This window comes from Solanum dulcamara, chromosome 12 (assembly GCF_947179165.1).
Source record: "Solanum dulcamara chromosome 12, daSolDulc1.2, whole genome shotgun sequence".
Classification (NCBI taxonomy): Eukaryota; Viridiplantae; Streptophyta; class Magnoliopsida; order Solanales; family Solanaceae; genus Solanum; species Solanum dulcamara.
The window spans coordinates 14,752,370-14,765,531 of record NC_077248.1 but is presented as its reverse complement, the minus strand read 5'-3'; the positions used below and the strand labels follow the sequence as shown (position 1 = coordinate 14,765,531).

The window sequence follows — 13,162 nt, the reverse complement described above, 5'->3', positions numbered from 1 at the left end:
CCTGAGGATCTGCCAAGAGTCTCTCCTGATAGAGAGATAGATTTTGGGATTGATGTTCTTTCTGATACGTAACCTATCTCTATTCTGCCATATAGAATGGCTCATGTTGAGTTGAAAGAATTGAAGGAACAAATGAAATATCTCCTGGATAAGGGATTTATTAGGCCGAGTGTCTCACCTTGGGGCGCTTCTGTCCTATTCATACGAAAGAAAGATGGACCGTTGAGAATGTGCATTGACCATCATTAGTTGAACAAAGTCACTAGTAAAAACAAGTATCCTCTTCCTAGAATAGATGACATGTTTGACCAGGTTCAGGGTGCTACTTGTTTCTCAAATATAGACCTCAGATAAGGCTATCATCAGTTGAAAGTGAGGGAGTGTGACATCCCAAAGATAACTTTCTGAACTCGGTATGGTCACTTCGAGTTTCTTGTCATGTCTTTTGGCTAGACCAATGCTCTTGCAGCATTTATGAATTTGATGAATAGAGTGTTCAAATAATATATGGACATGTTTGTGATTATATTTATAGATGATATATTAATTTATTCAAGGAATGAGGAGGAGCATGATAATCATCTCAAAATTGTTCTATAGGCTCTCAAGGATAGGAAGCTATATGCTAAGTTTTCAAAGTATGAATTTTTTATTGCCTCTATGACATTCCTAGGACACGTTGTATCCTGAGAGGGTATATGAGTAGATTCGTAAAAGATTAAAGCGGTTAAGAGCTGGCCAAGGCTTACATCCCCAACTGACATAAGAAATTTCTTGGGTTTGACTGGCTACTACTTTAGATTTATTTAAGTGTTCTCATCCATATCTTCACCATTGATTAAGCTAACTTAGATGAAGGCTAAGTTTTAATCGCAGATGCTTGCAAGAAGAATTTTCAAGAGTTGAAAATGAGGTTGACTACTACTCCAGTACTATCCCTACCTGAGGGAACATATGTTTTTGTTATCTATTGCGATGCGTCTAGGGTTGGATTGGATATGTATTGATGCAAAAAGGCAAGGTTATTGTGTATACCTCTAGATAGCTCAAGATCCATGAAAGGAACTACTGGACTCATGACCTTGAGTTGAAAGATATAGTATTCTCTCTCAAGATTTGGCGTCACCATCTTTATGACATGCATATCGATGTGTTCACAAATCACAAGAGTAGAACCTGAGGCAGAGGAGATGGCTTAAGTTGCTCAAAGATTATGATATAAGCATTCTCTACCACCCAGGTAAAGTTAATATTATTGCTAATGCTCTTAGCAAGTTATCTATGGGGAGCACTGCTCATGTAGAGGAGTTAAAGAAGGAGTTGACCAAAGAGATGCATAGGCTTGCACGTTTGGGAGTCCAACTTATCGACTCAAGTGATGGTGGTACCATTGTTCTGAATGGGGCTAAATTATATCTAGTTGCAGAGGTGAAAGAAAAACAAGATCAAGATCCCGTTCTCCTCCAACTGAAAGACGATGTTCAAAAGGAGAAGGTTATGGATTTTTCCAAATAAAGGGGAGATGGAGGGTTGAGGTATCAAAAAAGATTGTGTGTTCCAAGTATTGATGGAATTCGAGAGAGAATCATGGTAGAAGCCTATAACTCTAGGTATTCCATCCATCCAGGTTCTATAAAGATTTACCATGACTTAAGAAAAGTATACTGATGAAGTGGAATGAAGAGAGATATAGCAAAGTTTGTGTGCAAGGGCCCAAACTGCCAACAAGTCAAAGTAGAGCATCAAAGGCCTTGTGGAGTAGCTCAGAATATTGAGATTCCATAATAGAAATAGGAGATGATAAATATAGACTTCATTATAGGTCTACTGTGGTCCCTCAGACAACATGATTCTATTTGAGTGATTATGGATAGGATGACCAAGTCAGTCCATTTCTTGCCAGTTAAAACTACAGACACTGCAGAGGATTATGTCAGACTGTATCTTCAAGAGATTGTTAAAATGCGTGGAGTTCCTTTGTCTATCATCTTATCTAGGAGAGCTCAATTCACTACCCAATTTTGAAGTCGTTCCAAAAAAGTTTGGGTTCAAGGGAGAGCCTTAGCATTGCCTTTCATCCACAGACAAACGGTCAGGCGGAGCATATAATTAATACTTTAGAGGATATGTTGAGAGCATGTGTCATCGACTTCAAAGGAATTTGGGATGACCATTTGCCTTTTATTGAGTTTGCATATAAAAATAGTTTCCAATCAAGTATTTAAATGGCTCCTTACGAAGCTCTTTGTGGGAGGAGATATAGGTCACCAATCAATTGATTTGAAGTTGGTGAAGTGGAGTTGATTGGGCCAGAATTGGTTCATCAAGCTATGGAGAAGGTGAAGATCATCCAAGAGAGGGTGAGAATTGCCATAGTAGTCAGAAATCCTACACTAATGTTAGGATGAGATATTTGGAGTTTGAAGTGCATGATTGGGTATACTTGAAAGTTTCACCTATGAATGGTGTGATGATGTTTGGAAAGAAAGGAAAGATTAGTCCCCACTACATTCGTCCTTATTAGATTTTGAAAAGGGTTGCTAACGTAGCCTATGAATTGGAGTTGCCTCCAGAGTTAGCAGCTATTCACCCCGTGTTTCACATCTTGATGCTTAAGAAGTTTTGGGGAGATCCTTCACTTGTTGTCCTGACTGAGAGCATTGGGGTGAAAGAGAGTTTGAGTTATGAGGAGATTTCGATTCAAATTCTTGATCGACAAGTTCACAAATTGAGAACCAAGGATGTAGCATCCGTTAAGGTTCTATGTAGGAATCCATTTGTTGAAGAGGCTACATGGGAAGTTGAAGAGGATATGAAGGAAATATACCCCATCTATTCATGCCTCCTAATGATGATGTTGATGGCAATATTCCTTTTTCCTATCCTTGATTTAAAGTTTCTTCCAAGTTTGTGTATTTGATGTGTATTCTTGAATCCGAGCAGTGATTGTTTGATTGTTTGAGTATTTGAGTCTTGATTGTATTCGTACCTTGAGTAAACCTGTAGCTTGTTCTTCATTCTAGGATAAATGATACCAAGGGGGAGATATTGTAACTCTTCATTCTAGGATGAATGATTCCAAGAGAGAGATATTGTAACACCCCGTGTTATTCTAACCTAGACTAAGTTTAAGAACTATAAGAAATATTGAGAAAAGTGAGTTGTGCCTATTTGTACGAGTTGACCTATGAGTCGTAGGAACTCTTACGGATCATAGAAGGGACTCGTAGTGTTGGCATTGAGGACTAAATTAAGTCCCTTCTCAGTATCCTAAACACCTAGACTCTCATTAACACTTGGACTAATTGAGAGTGAGGATTGGAGAAGAGAAGAAAGACTAGGGTTCGAGTTCTTACAGAGAGGTCTTCAACTTTCGATTGTTCTTCAAGTTCTAGGTTACCCATAACATAGATTGAGGCCCTACACGTGCCCTAAATCTTTGTTTTCTTGAGTTGAGATAAGTTTTGAAGTTCCATGAATCGAGTTCTTGAATTATTTATACTTCCTATTGAGTTTTGTATATGAATTCTATTGTATTATTATGTGTGTGTATATATATGTATTATAATATTCCTTGACGAGTTTCTTGATTTGAGTCTGTTGAGAGTATTGATTCGTGTTTGTATTCACATGAATCCTAAGTGAGATTTCGTTTGTATTTTATGCATTGATAAAAATTTTAAAGAATGATTTGTGAACGTTTTGCATTAATTATTTTATGTACTATTTTGAGTTTAAAGAATGACTATTTTCATCTTTGATTGAGAATGAGTTTGAACATGAGTTGAGTTTGAGAAACCTCTTAATTATTAGTTTGAGCATAAGTTTGACAAATCTCTTAATTACTATTTTAAGTATAAACGAGTTGAGCATTATTACATTAAAACATCTATTTTGATGGTTGAGTTGAGGAGTTAAATTATGCTTTAAATGCATTCTTTGAGTTGAGATGAGGTGAATTTTGAGCTAAAGTCCAAAAGAGACTAAATGAGTTAATTGAGTAATTTTCTTGCTTAATGTATATGATCATAATAGAGTATTTTGAGAGTATTATTGAACATCGATATGGGGTAAGAGTAGAGGCAACTCCAACCCCATAAATATAATGACCTCCAAGGTCATTTTCGTGCTTTTGCGTGCTTTTACCTTTACCCATTCTCGTAACTTCTTTATAGATTTTATACGATGTTAATATGGGTGGCACACTTCCTAAGGTTTTTGATTGAGTTTTGAGGTGGTCTGACCATTTTTGAGGCTTAAGGCTTGAAAGAGTTGACTTTAGTCAATATCCAGGGATTCTAGCGTCATATGGGAATTCTGATGGTTCTATTAACTCCGAAAAGTCCATTTTGGTGTAGGAGGAAAGTTGTTTTGGATTTTGGAGTCTTCATTTTGAATTTAGGTGGTTTTGCCGTTTTAAATTTAAGTTTTGGCGAAAGTTTGACCTCGATCAATATTTTGAGTAAACGTGCTCGAATAAAAAATTTGTCAGTAAGGTTAGCTCCAAAATACCGAGTTGGTCTAGAATGACCTTTGATTTAATTTCCGAGGTGCTCGAAATAAGTTTTAGGTCGTATGTGCGTTTTGAATGCTTTCTTTGAAAAGTATTGACTTTGGTCAACATTTTAATGAAATGACCTCCGTTGGGAAATCTGTTGATTCCATAGAGTCCGCAATGCCGTTTCTAGTTGAGCAGCATAGTCCATTTGCATTTGCGAGGTTTCGAATGAATTCCATACCCTATCGGCGAAAATTCCATTTCTCCAAAATTCAGCACCAACTGAACTACTAGTACAGGGAATTTTGTTCTTTGCGTTTGCCATCCAGGGGCCGCGATCGCGAAGGACGGACTCTTTGATCATCGCAATCGCGAAGGACGGACTCTTTTGGGCCTTTTTGTATATTTTGTATGGTATTTACATATCTATACCTTGGCTCAATTTTTTTTGTTATATTCGTCTTGCTTCCGCCTTCTTATGTTATTGATTATATAATTAAATTGAGGTTTGACTTTCGCATTTGTTGGGTTTGACTTGCCTACTTGGGGGTTATAGTAGGCGTCATCATGACCCTAAATCGGGTCTTGACAATAAACTACGTAGCCAGCATAGGATAGAGGGCAAGCTTCTCTTGTCCCAAAAGAGGACTTTTGTATTGGATCCATGAGGTTGAGCCTCCTTTGCCCTGGCAAGGTATGTAAAATATATGATATATAATTATCATATAATTAATACTTCAAGCCTAGTCTTCAATCAATAAAATATTCTAACAAGACTTGAAGCAGGGGGCATTTGTAAACATTAAAATTATTTGATTTAAATCCGTAAATTAATTTGGGACTATATTAAATTCAAGAAAATAGTTCAAACAATGTGGTAATCCAAGTCAAATTAAATGAGCCACTAAAATCATGCCACGTGTTGAAGTTAGTGGCAATCCAAGTCAAATTAAATAAGCCACTAAAATCTTGCCATGTGTTAAAGTTATGTGGTAATTCAAGTCAAATTAAATAAGCCATTAGAATCATGTCATGTGTCAAAGTTAGGTGGCAATCCAAATCCAATTAAATAAGCCACTAAAATCATGTCACATGTCAAAGTTATGTGGCAATCCAAGTCAAATTAAACGAGCCACTAGAATAATGTCACATGTATATGTGACATGTTCTGAACAACCAAATTAAAGCTCTTCACCAAAGGAATCTGATTAGTCAGTTCAAATCGACCAATCAAATCACATAGGCATACCACTCTCTATAACTATAAGTAGGGGTCCTCATTATTCTCAAAAGGAAGGAGTTTTGAAGAACACGAAGCAAGAAGAGAGCTCGTGGATCAAATGCCGCAAATTCTCTACAAAACTACAAAGTTCAAGTAATCAAATTCAAGTTCAAATTCAAAATCAAGAACGAAGGCAAATATCAAGACGTCAAGATCAAGTACTTGTTCATATTTATTATTCGTCATAACCATACAAGTGTTCTGACATATAATTCAAATCTAAGTTTGAAGACGAGGATTCAAGATCAAGCTATTCAAGCCCTTGAATCTAAATCAAATTCAACTTCAATATATTCCAAATTATTTGAAGAATCAGAGGATTATCATAGAGATTGTAACACACACTACATTTTGAAATCAAATATTACACTTTGTTACTCCAATTTTCAGGTCTTGATTATTTATTTTTTCTTGGCTCGAAAATTTGTTGTCTAAAGATACTATCACAATTATTTATATATTATCATGATATTAAAATTGTATAATTGAGGAACAATTACTGTTTCACCAAGTCAATCCTCAGTCCTTGATGAGGCACTTCTAAAATCCTCAATGATACCATAACAAATATTCATGAAAAATTGCACAAATATTGAATGATACCATCAGAGCATATATATATTGTTATGTTATCAAACATAAACTAAAGGCGAATTAGGCCTAGGATAGAAACGGGGCACACAGGATAATTTATTTGAACCGAAAGGACATAAATAGAGCAAATTAAGAGTAAGCTATGGTTGGTAACTAGTTTGTTTATTGCGTCCAATAAATATAGTTTTAGGCCTGAGTACTGAAATATTTTGTATACATCATATATTGCCAAGACACTCATGAATGATAATCCTTCTACTTATATGGGAAAAACGAACTTGGTTGCAATAGCATGCCTTAAGTTTTCTCCAAAGAAATGAAATAGACATTCAGTTTTACATAAAATATATTTATAACATATTAAACATTATTAAAAGAATTTTTTGATATTGTGCTGACATCTCCTTTGTCTTATCCCATGACATTACTAAAAATATTCTATTTGAACTTTCGATCCACGCTTTAGTTGGACCTGAACGTGAAGAGAGTATTAGAGTGGTTAAAGTCCCACATTAGTTAGACAATGAACTGATGATTTGTTTATATGGATTTATGCAACCTCCCCTCATGAATAGTTTTTGGGGTTAAGTTATAACAACGTCTCATATCTTTATGATAAAACCTTTTAGGTTGTGGTGATGGGGTTTTTACTACCCAAATTATCTTATGCACTCTATCTCTCCCTTAAAGAAAACATTGCTGGTATTCTCAAAATAATCGGATGAAGTGAATTTTTTGGCTTGATATCCCACCATTTTTGGAGCATATACCTGATAGGTATATCTTCCCAAGAAATTCCAACATGATTTCCAAAGAAATTTTACAAATGTTCTGCAATTTTTCCAACAATGAAAATGTGGTGCATAGTGTACATCTCTTAGGTCAATAAGGCAACAAAAACACATGGCATTACAGTCTATCCCAAATCTAGCCACAACAGTTTCATTAAAAGGCAATTTACTTTTCAAAAATCTCCACATTAAGAAAGAAATTTTAAAAGGTAAATGTTTATGCCAAATCTTCTTTAAGAAATAAGAAATTTCATTTTTTTTTTTGTCTAATATGCCTCCAGGTAGATGCAGTAGATAAAAATCCAATACTATTAGGCTCCAAATAGGAGTATCAATTAAATTCTGATTACCAGTGTCAATGGTGTTGATGTGTTCAACAAAGAGCTCAGGAAGTTATAACTAATCTCCCAAATTCCATTTGTAGTAAAATTACTAACGAGTTCGACTCTTTTTAACCAACGGAGGTGCATCCTTTCATCAACGCGCCAAAGTGCTTTTTAGTTTATAACGACTAGTTAACACATAAAATATGTCTTCCTAATTAAAAAAAAAGACAAACTGAACACATACATTTCTCGTTTTTAATTTGTACTTTCTCCGAACCACTTTACTTGTCACATTTTTTTTGTTTACACTTCTCTTAAGAAATTGTGTTTTTTTTTTTTACTATCATACTCTTGTTTACTCGATATCTTTAATCATTTAAAACATTCATATCTCTTCAATAAATATTCTTTCTTTAATCTCTATTCAATAAATAAAAAGAGAGTTAATGTAAGCAATCACAATATTGGAGCATGTGTATGTGCTTTTCAATCACTTAGATTCTCTATGCTAATTAGTTAATGTTTATTACTTCCAAGAATAATTATTACTTAAGACAAAATGAGAAAAATATACTTAGTTATGTTGTGATTTTCAAAAATTGACAACTATTTTGAACCAACTACATATTTTTTCGTAAGGACGATAAATAAAAGTGGTCCGAATAGTGTACATGTTTCTTGTCTTTCATTTTTCTTGGTATAAAATAAGAAAGGTCAAAAATGTTACCAACAATTTCCATGTACCATCATCATTTTTCTTGCGGAAAACATTCAAACTATATAAGGTTACAAAAAACTGATTTAAAAATGCAATCAACTTGAGTTGATTTGTTTAAGGATATTAATAGCTAGAAAATTGTTGTGTTGTTCAATTTGCAAAAATAATGCCAATATCTTCATGTAGAGAAGCTAGCAAGAAAATTAGCTTCCACAATTAATGTGAGTTTTATTCCTTACCGTGATAATAACTAAGAAGTGCATATAATTGAAAGAGTAGATATGGCTGAAATAATAGCGGTTTTATTTTGATGTAAAAAAACAAATTGAAGTTGTGAATATTAAGGCATGAAGTTCTACTATATACATTTATATGTCATAGCCAACATTCTGCCTATAGCCCTAGTTAATTCTTGTTGCCACACTTCATTTGAACAGCCAAAGTCTTGAAGATGTTAGGGCATGGGTCCTTGCTCGGCTCGTCGTAAACTTCTCTCTCAATTGGGATTGTGCATGAGTTTTTCCCTAAGCAATTCTGTTCTGCAACTTGTAGACTCTTGGCAGAATTGCAATTTCCAACGACCAAGTTTCCACAGGCACCATCTGGATTACCATAACTAGCAAACTCGACTTTCTTGATGATTTTTTTGTCTGGGCAAGTTAAGTGTGCTCCTGACTTGAGATCTTCCACTACTGCCACGAAATCAGTGCCAGATCTCTCCCATGATTTCACATTAGGAGGATGGTATTCTGTGATGATACTGCAAATTGTGTCTCTGTTCACTGTTTGGATTTCAATCTCTTGTGGGTTACCACCGGTTTCCTCAAACACAACTAGGAGATTGTTCGTTGGTTTCAAGAAAGCTCTTGGAATGTGATACCTGAAATATCACACGTAAAATATGTTATAAACACTTTTCATAGTTTGACACTTTTTATGTGGAGAGTTCTTTTTCTTTCGGTTGATTGATATACTTACTCGAACTGAGTGGGTTGTCCAAGAGGGGAGAGGAAAGATGACCAATAACGACCAAGGCTATTACCATTGACCCAGATCATACCCTTTTGCATTTTGTCCATTTTCACGGCCAATGGGTTGTTGCCTTCAGGGGCATCGAAGTAGGTCTGCAGCCAAAAAAACAAGAAGAATTTACGTTATAATATATATCGTCAGTATAAAATTATCTGATTTAATAAAGAAATACTTGTGTGTTTACCTTGTACCAAGTAACAGCTCCATTAACAGTTCCAGTTACTGGGGTCCATTTTACTTTCTTTGCACCCTCTTCAGTGAACAATTGCTCTATTTCTCCAGATACACCTACCTATTAAAAGACCAAAAATAATTTTGGTTATCAATTAATACCATTGCATATCTTCTTAAGGTCAATTAAGATCGAATATAATTATGTATCGTCTATATGTACCTGATGTCCCCAATTGTTTTGAGTTATATCAAGGGTTCCAGCCATCAGACCTTGAATTGTTATAGCTCTGGGTCCAGCAAACCTCTTTTCCATGTAGGCTCCACTATTCTGCATTTTGTAAACATTTGTTTATAAATAATTGGTTAAATTGCACCGATGATAATAGTAATTTCTTATCAGGAAGGAAAGGAATACCGGGAAGCCAACTGTCTCAGCTAGAATTGAGATGGTGTTAGTTCCAGGTTTCAACACGACAGGCTTCTGGAAGACGAAGCTCTTCTCGATGTTGTTACCATGTCCAAACCCTGAATTGTAATACCAACATATGTTATGTAAAGAAATTTTTACGTTATTAGTGTAATTTAACTGATGGACTATAACCAATAATATACATACCAACGTATTCGCCATTAACATAGGCAGACAATGCATGACCCATACTTGCGATTTGTAGTACGGGGAGGATGTCAGGTCTCATGGGCAAGTCATGGCGATCGAAGGTGAGACTATGATGTTACAATTTCCAGCATTAGAGTACACTCAATTTGATTAATTAAGATAGATTAAAAATATGTTAAAAGTGTAATTACCTTGTACTGTACCAAGCATAATCTGAGGTATCCTTTGTCAAAGTATAAAGTTCCAAAGGTTCCCTGTTTTTAAGTGACAATTCATTGATGGATGGGATTTTTTCTTGGTACATTTCCCATTTAAGACCCTTTGCCTTCTCTGATGCCACAAAGCTCCTTGAATTGTGTTGGGAGACAATCTGTTTTCCATAACAAAAAATCAAAATTGAATACTTGGCGCGCATTGTCAGATGGTATTGATTCTTTTATATCATCAAATAAACGTAAATTTACCGTTTGAGTATTGTAGACAACTGTCTTGCAATCGGGGAGAATGCTAACGGATTTCTCTGGAAGGTAATAGTCTTTACCCCTGAATTTGATGGTCGCGGGATTAGTTGTGTGGTTGTTGGTTAAAAAGGCAGCACAATCAGTTCCTTTCTTCTCATAAACTGTAACCTGTAAAATAGTTATAATGTTTAAGATTTATAGAAGAGCTTGTTTAGGATAAATTACAATATTATAAAGGGAATTCTTTATAATTACCTCAAGGTCTTGGTTGATTTTTTGTACAGTGGGAGTTCCCCAAAGGAGAGCCCTTCTGGATAGCCTCAAAGCCCTGTGTAAGTCCCTCAAATGACTCCATTTTGGTTCCCTAAACAAACCTGAAAAGATGCAAAAATATATCTTTTGAGTTAAAAATTTTGAGCACGATTATATCATTCTGTAACATATTTACACCGTCATGGTGCATAGAATTTAAGGTAGCAGCACTAACCGAATTCATCAAGGGGAGCTTCATCATAGTAACGAGTTGTCACGAAAGATGAGCCTGTTCTTCCATAGTTGGTTCCACCATAGTACTGGAAAACATAGAGGGTAATTATTAGTTAATTAAGATATGACCAATTAAGGTTTATGAGAAAATAATCAAATGAAAAGAATATTGTATATGTACCATGTAATAGTTTGTAAGAGTTCCATTCTTTGCGAAGAAACGGGCTACAGAGAATGCAATATCCTCTGCTGCTCTCTGTGATGGTGGGTCTCCGAATGTCCTGTACTGGGCGGTCCAATTTTCAGTCCATAGAGAAGGTTTGTTAGGACCATTGGGGCCTTTGAAAGTATCTGCACAATGCCTTCCATTGCATGTGTTGATCTGAGAGAATTGAAAACAGAGTTACGTACATGTTGCTGTTTTCTAAATTTTAAGTTATCAACCATTTTATTGTTAAGTAGTGTAGTTATATTTGAAGAAGCAATAAAACTTACGATTTGTGGAGGGGCATCCTTTTGCTTACACATGATCCAAGGGACTCCATCGTATAGCGAAGTAGCCATATTGGCAGCCCACTCGACGTATTTCTTACCATTGTCTCTGTAAGCTAGTTGAACATTGTTGTACTCATTTTCGATTTGAGCCATGATGATGGGGCCTCCTTGTGGCGCAAACAACTTCTCCTTTTTCATCAACTCAATGACCATTTCTGAGTACTTTTTCATGTGGTGCTGCAAATTAAGAGAGCGATAAAACAATTAAACGTTTGTATTTTATTTGAAGAGAATTATACTTAACATTTCCGCCTTTAAGCTATGAATACGTACAATGAATGGTTTGTTGTAAGAACGGAAGGTGATGTTTGGAACCTCCCTTAGCCAGTATGGGAATCCTCTGTTCCATGATGATCAATAAGTCATTGTATATTAATGATGAAAAAAAATTATACATAATTACTCCATTAGAAGTGATCAACTCGATCGATATATATATATATGTTTACCCTTGATTCCATTCAGCCTCAATATATGGTCCAATTCTGAGGGTGACATACAAGCCTTGTCTAGCAATTTCCTTGATGAACTTGACAACGTCGTAGTTTCCCTCAAAGTTGAACTGCATATTCACTGACAACCATTATAATTCGTATCCATCATGACAAAAACAATCAAGATTTAATATGAACGATTAATTACCTGGCCTTGAACGGGCTCGTGGATATTCCAGAAGACATAAGTCTGGATAAGATTTAAGCCTCCTTTTTTAGCTTTCCTTATGATGTCTGGCCACATCTGAAACATTCCATCATAATATTAAAGTTTTTACATGACCAAATCCACTTATCTACAGGTTTAGAATAAGCATGATCATAGTAAATATAATGAAGTTACCTGAGGAGGCATACGGGGATAATGAATGGAACCAGAAAAGAGCAATTCTCTTTCCCCATTGACGATCATTGAACGCCCATCATAGGAAACTCCTTTAGTCTTTTCTCCGAATGCACAAGAAACCATCAACGAGAGGAAAGCTAACGACAGTAACCGATTTGATATAGCCATATTTTGTGTTGTTGTTGTTGTTTTTTACCTTTTTTTTGTTAGTATGATGACAGATGAATGCAACTGCAGGGACAAGGAAAAGAAGACAGTAAGCTATAAGGCACCTCTTCCTTATGTGGAGGAGGCACCAAGTTACTAGCTGTCTTGATTCTCTTGAAATGATCATTTCATGTCTCAATTTATAATGATTATAGCATAGATACATTATAAGGCTTGGAGAAATTTAAGGACTTCCATGGTCTATTTTTTTCTTTTGTTGCTATTTTGTAGTGATTTCTAACTACTTCACTTTGTTTGGATCAGGAATTAGCCAAAGGTCCATTGATAAATATATGGTTGTAATTTAATGTAAACTTCTTCATTGGAGAATTGTTCACCCCCAATTTTTTTTTTCTCTCTCTCTCTCTTTTTTTTTTTTAAAATTCTTCTGTTATATTACTCATTTCGTTTGAAACAAAGTACTTTAATATGGTTGGTCTTTTCTTTTCTATATGCTCTCGTATTTCTTCAATCATACATATATTACTTTGTAGAAACTCGATTTATTTGGCTATATAGAATTATAGATCATATAGATATATATAGGTGTGCTAAAATTCCTAATGACATGATAAACTT

The 13,162-nt window shown here is 35.2% G+C and overlaps 1 protein-coding gene across 1 annotated transcript; it reads right to left on the bottom strand.

Annotated features, from left to right (window-relative positions):
• Positions 1-8,559: 8,559 nt before the first annotated feature.
• Positions 8,560-12,544, bottom strand: LOC129875619 (beta-galactosidase 13-like). The gene is made up of 16 exons (XM_055950910.1): positions 12,374-12,544; positions 12,179-12,274; positions 11,986-12,098; positions 11,810-11,876; positions 11,477-11,713; positions 11,163-11,363; positions 10,983-11,067; positions 10,751-10,869; positions 10,499-10,663; positions 10,226-10,404; positions 10,032-10,141; positions 9,831-9,940; positions 9,636-9,743; positions 9,426-9,533; positions 9,188-9,333; positions 8,560-9,089 (listed from the first exon to the last, which is right to left on the bottom strand). Exons 1-16 carry the CDS (start codon positions 12,542-12,544, stop codon positions 8,615-8,617), a joined length of 2,490 nt encoding a protein of 829 aa, XP_055806885.1. The 3' UTR covers positions 8,560-8,614.
• Between the last annotated feature and the right edge of the window lie 618 nt (positions 12,545-13,162).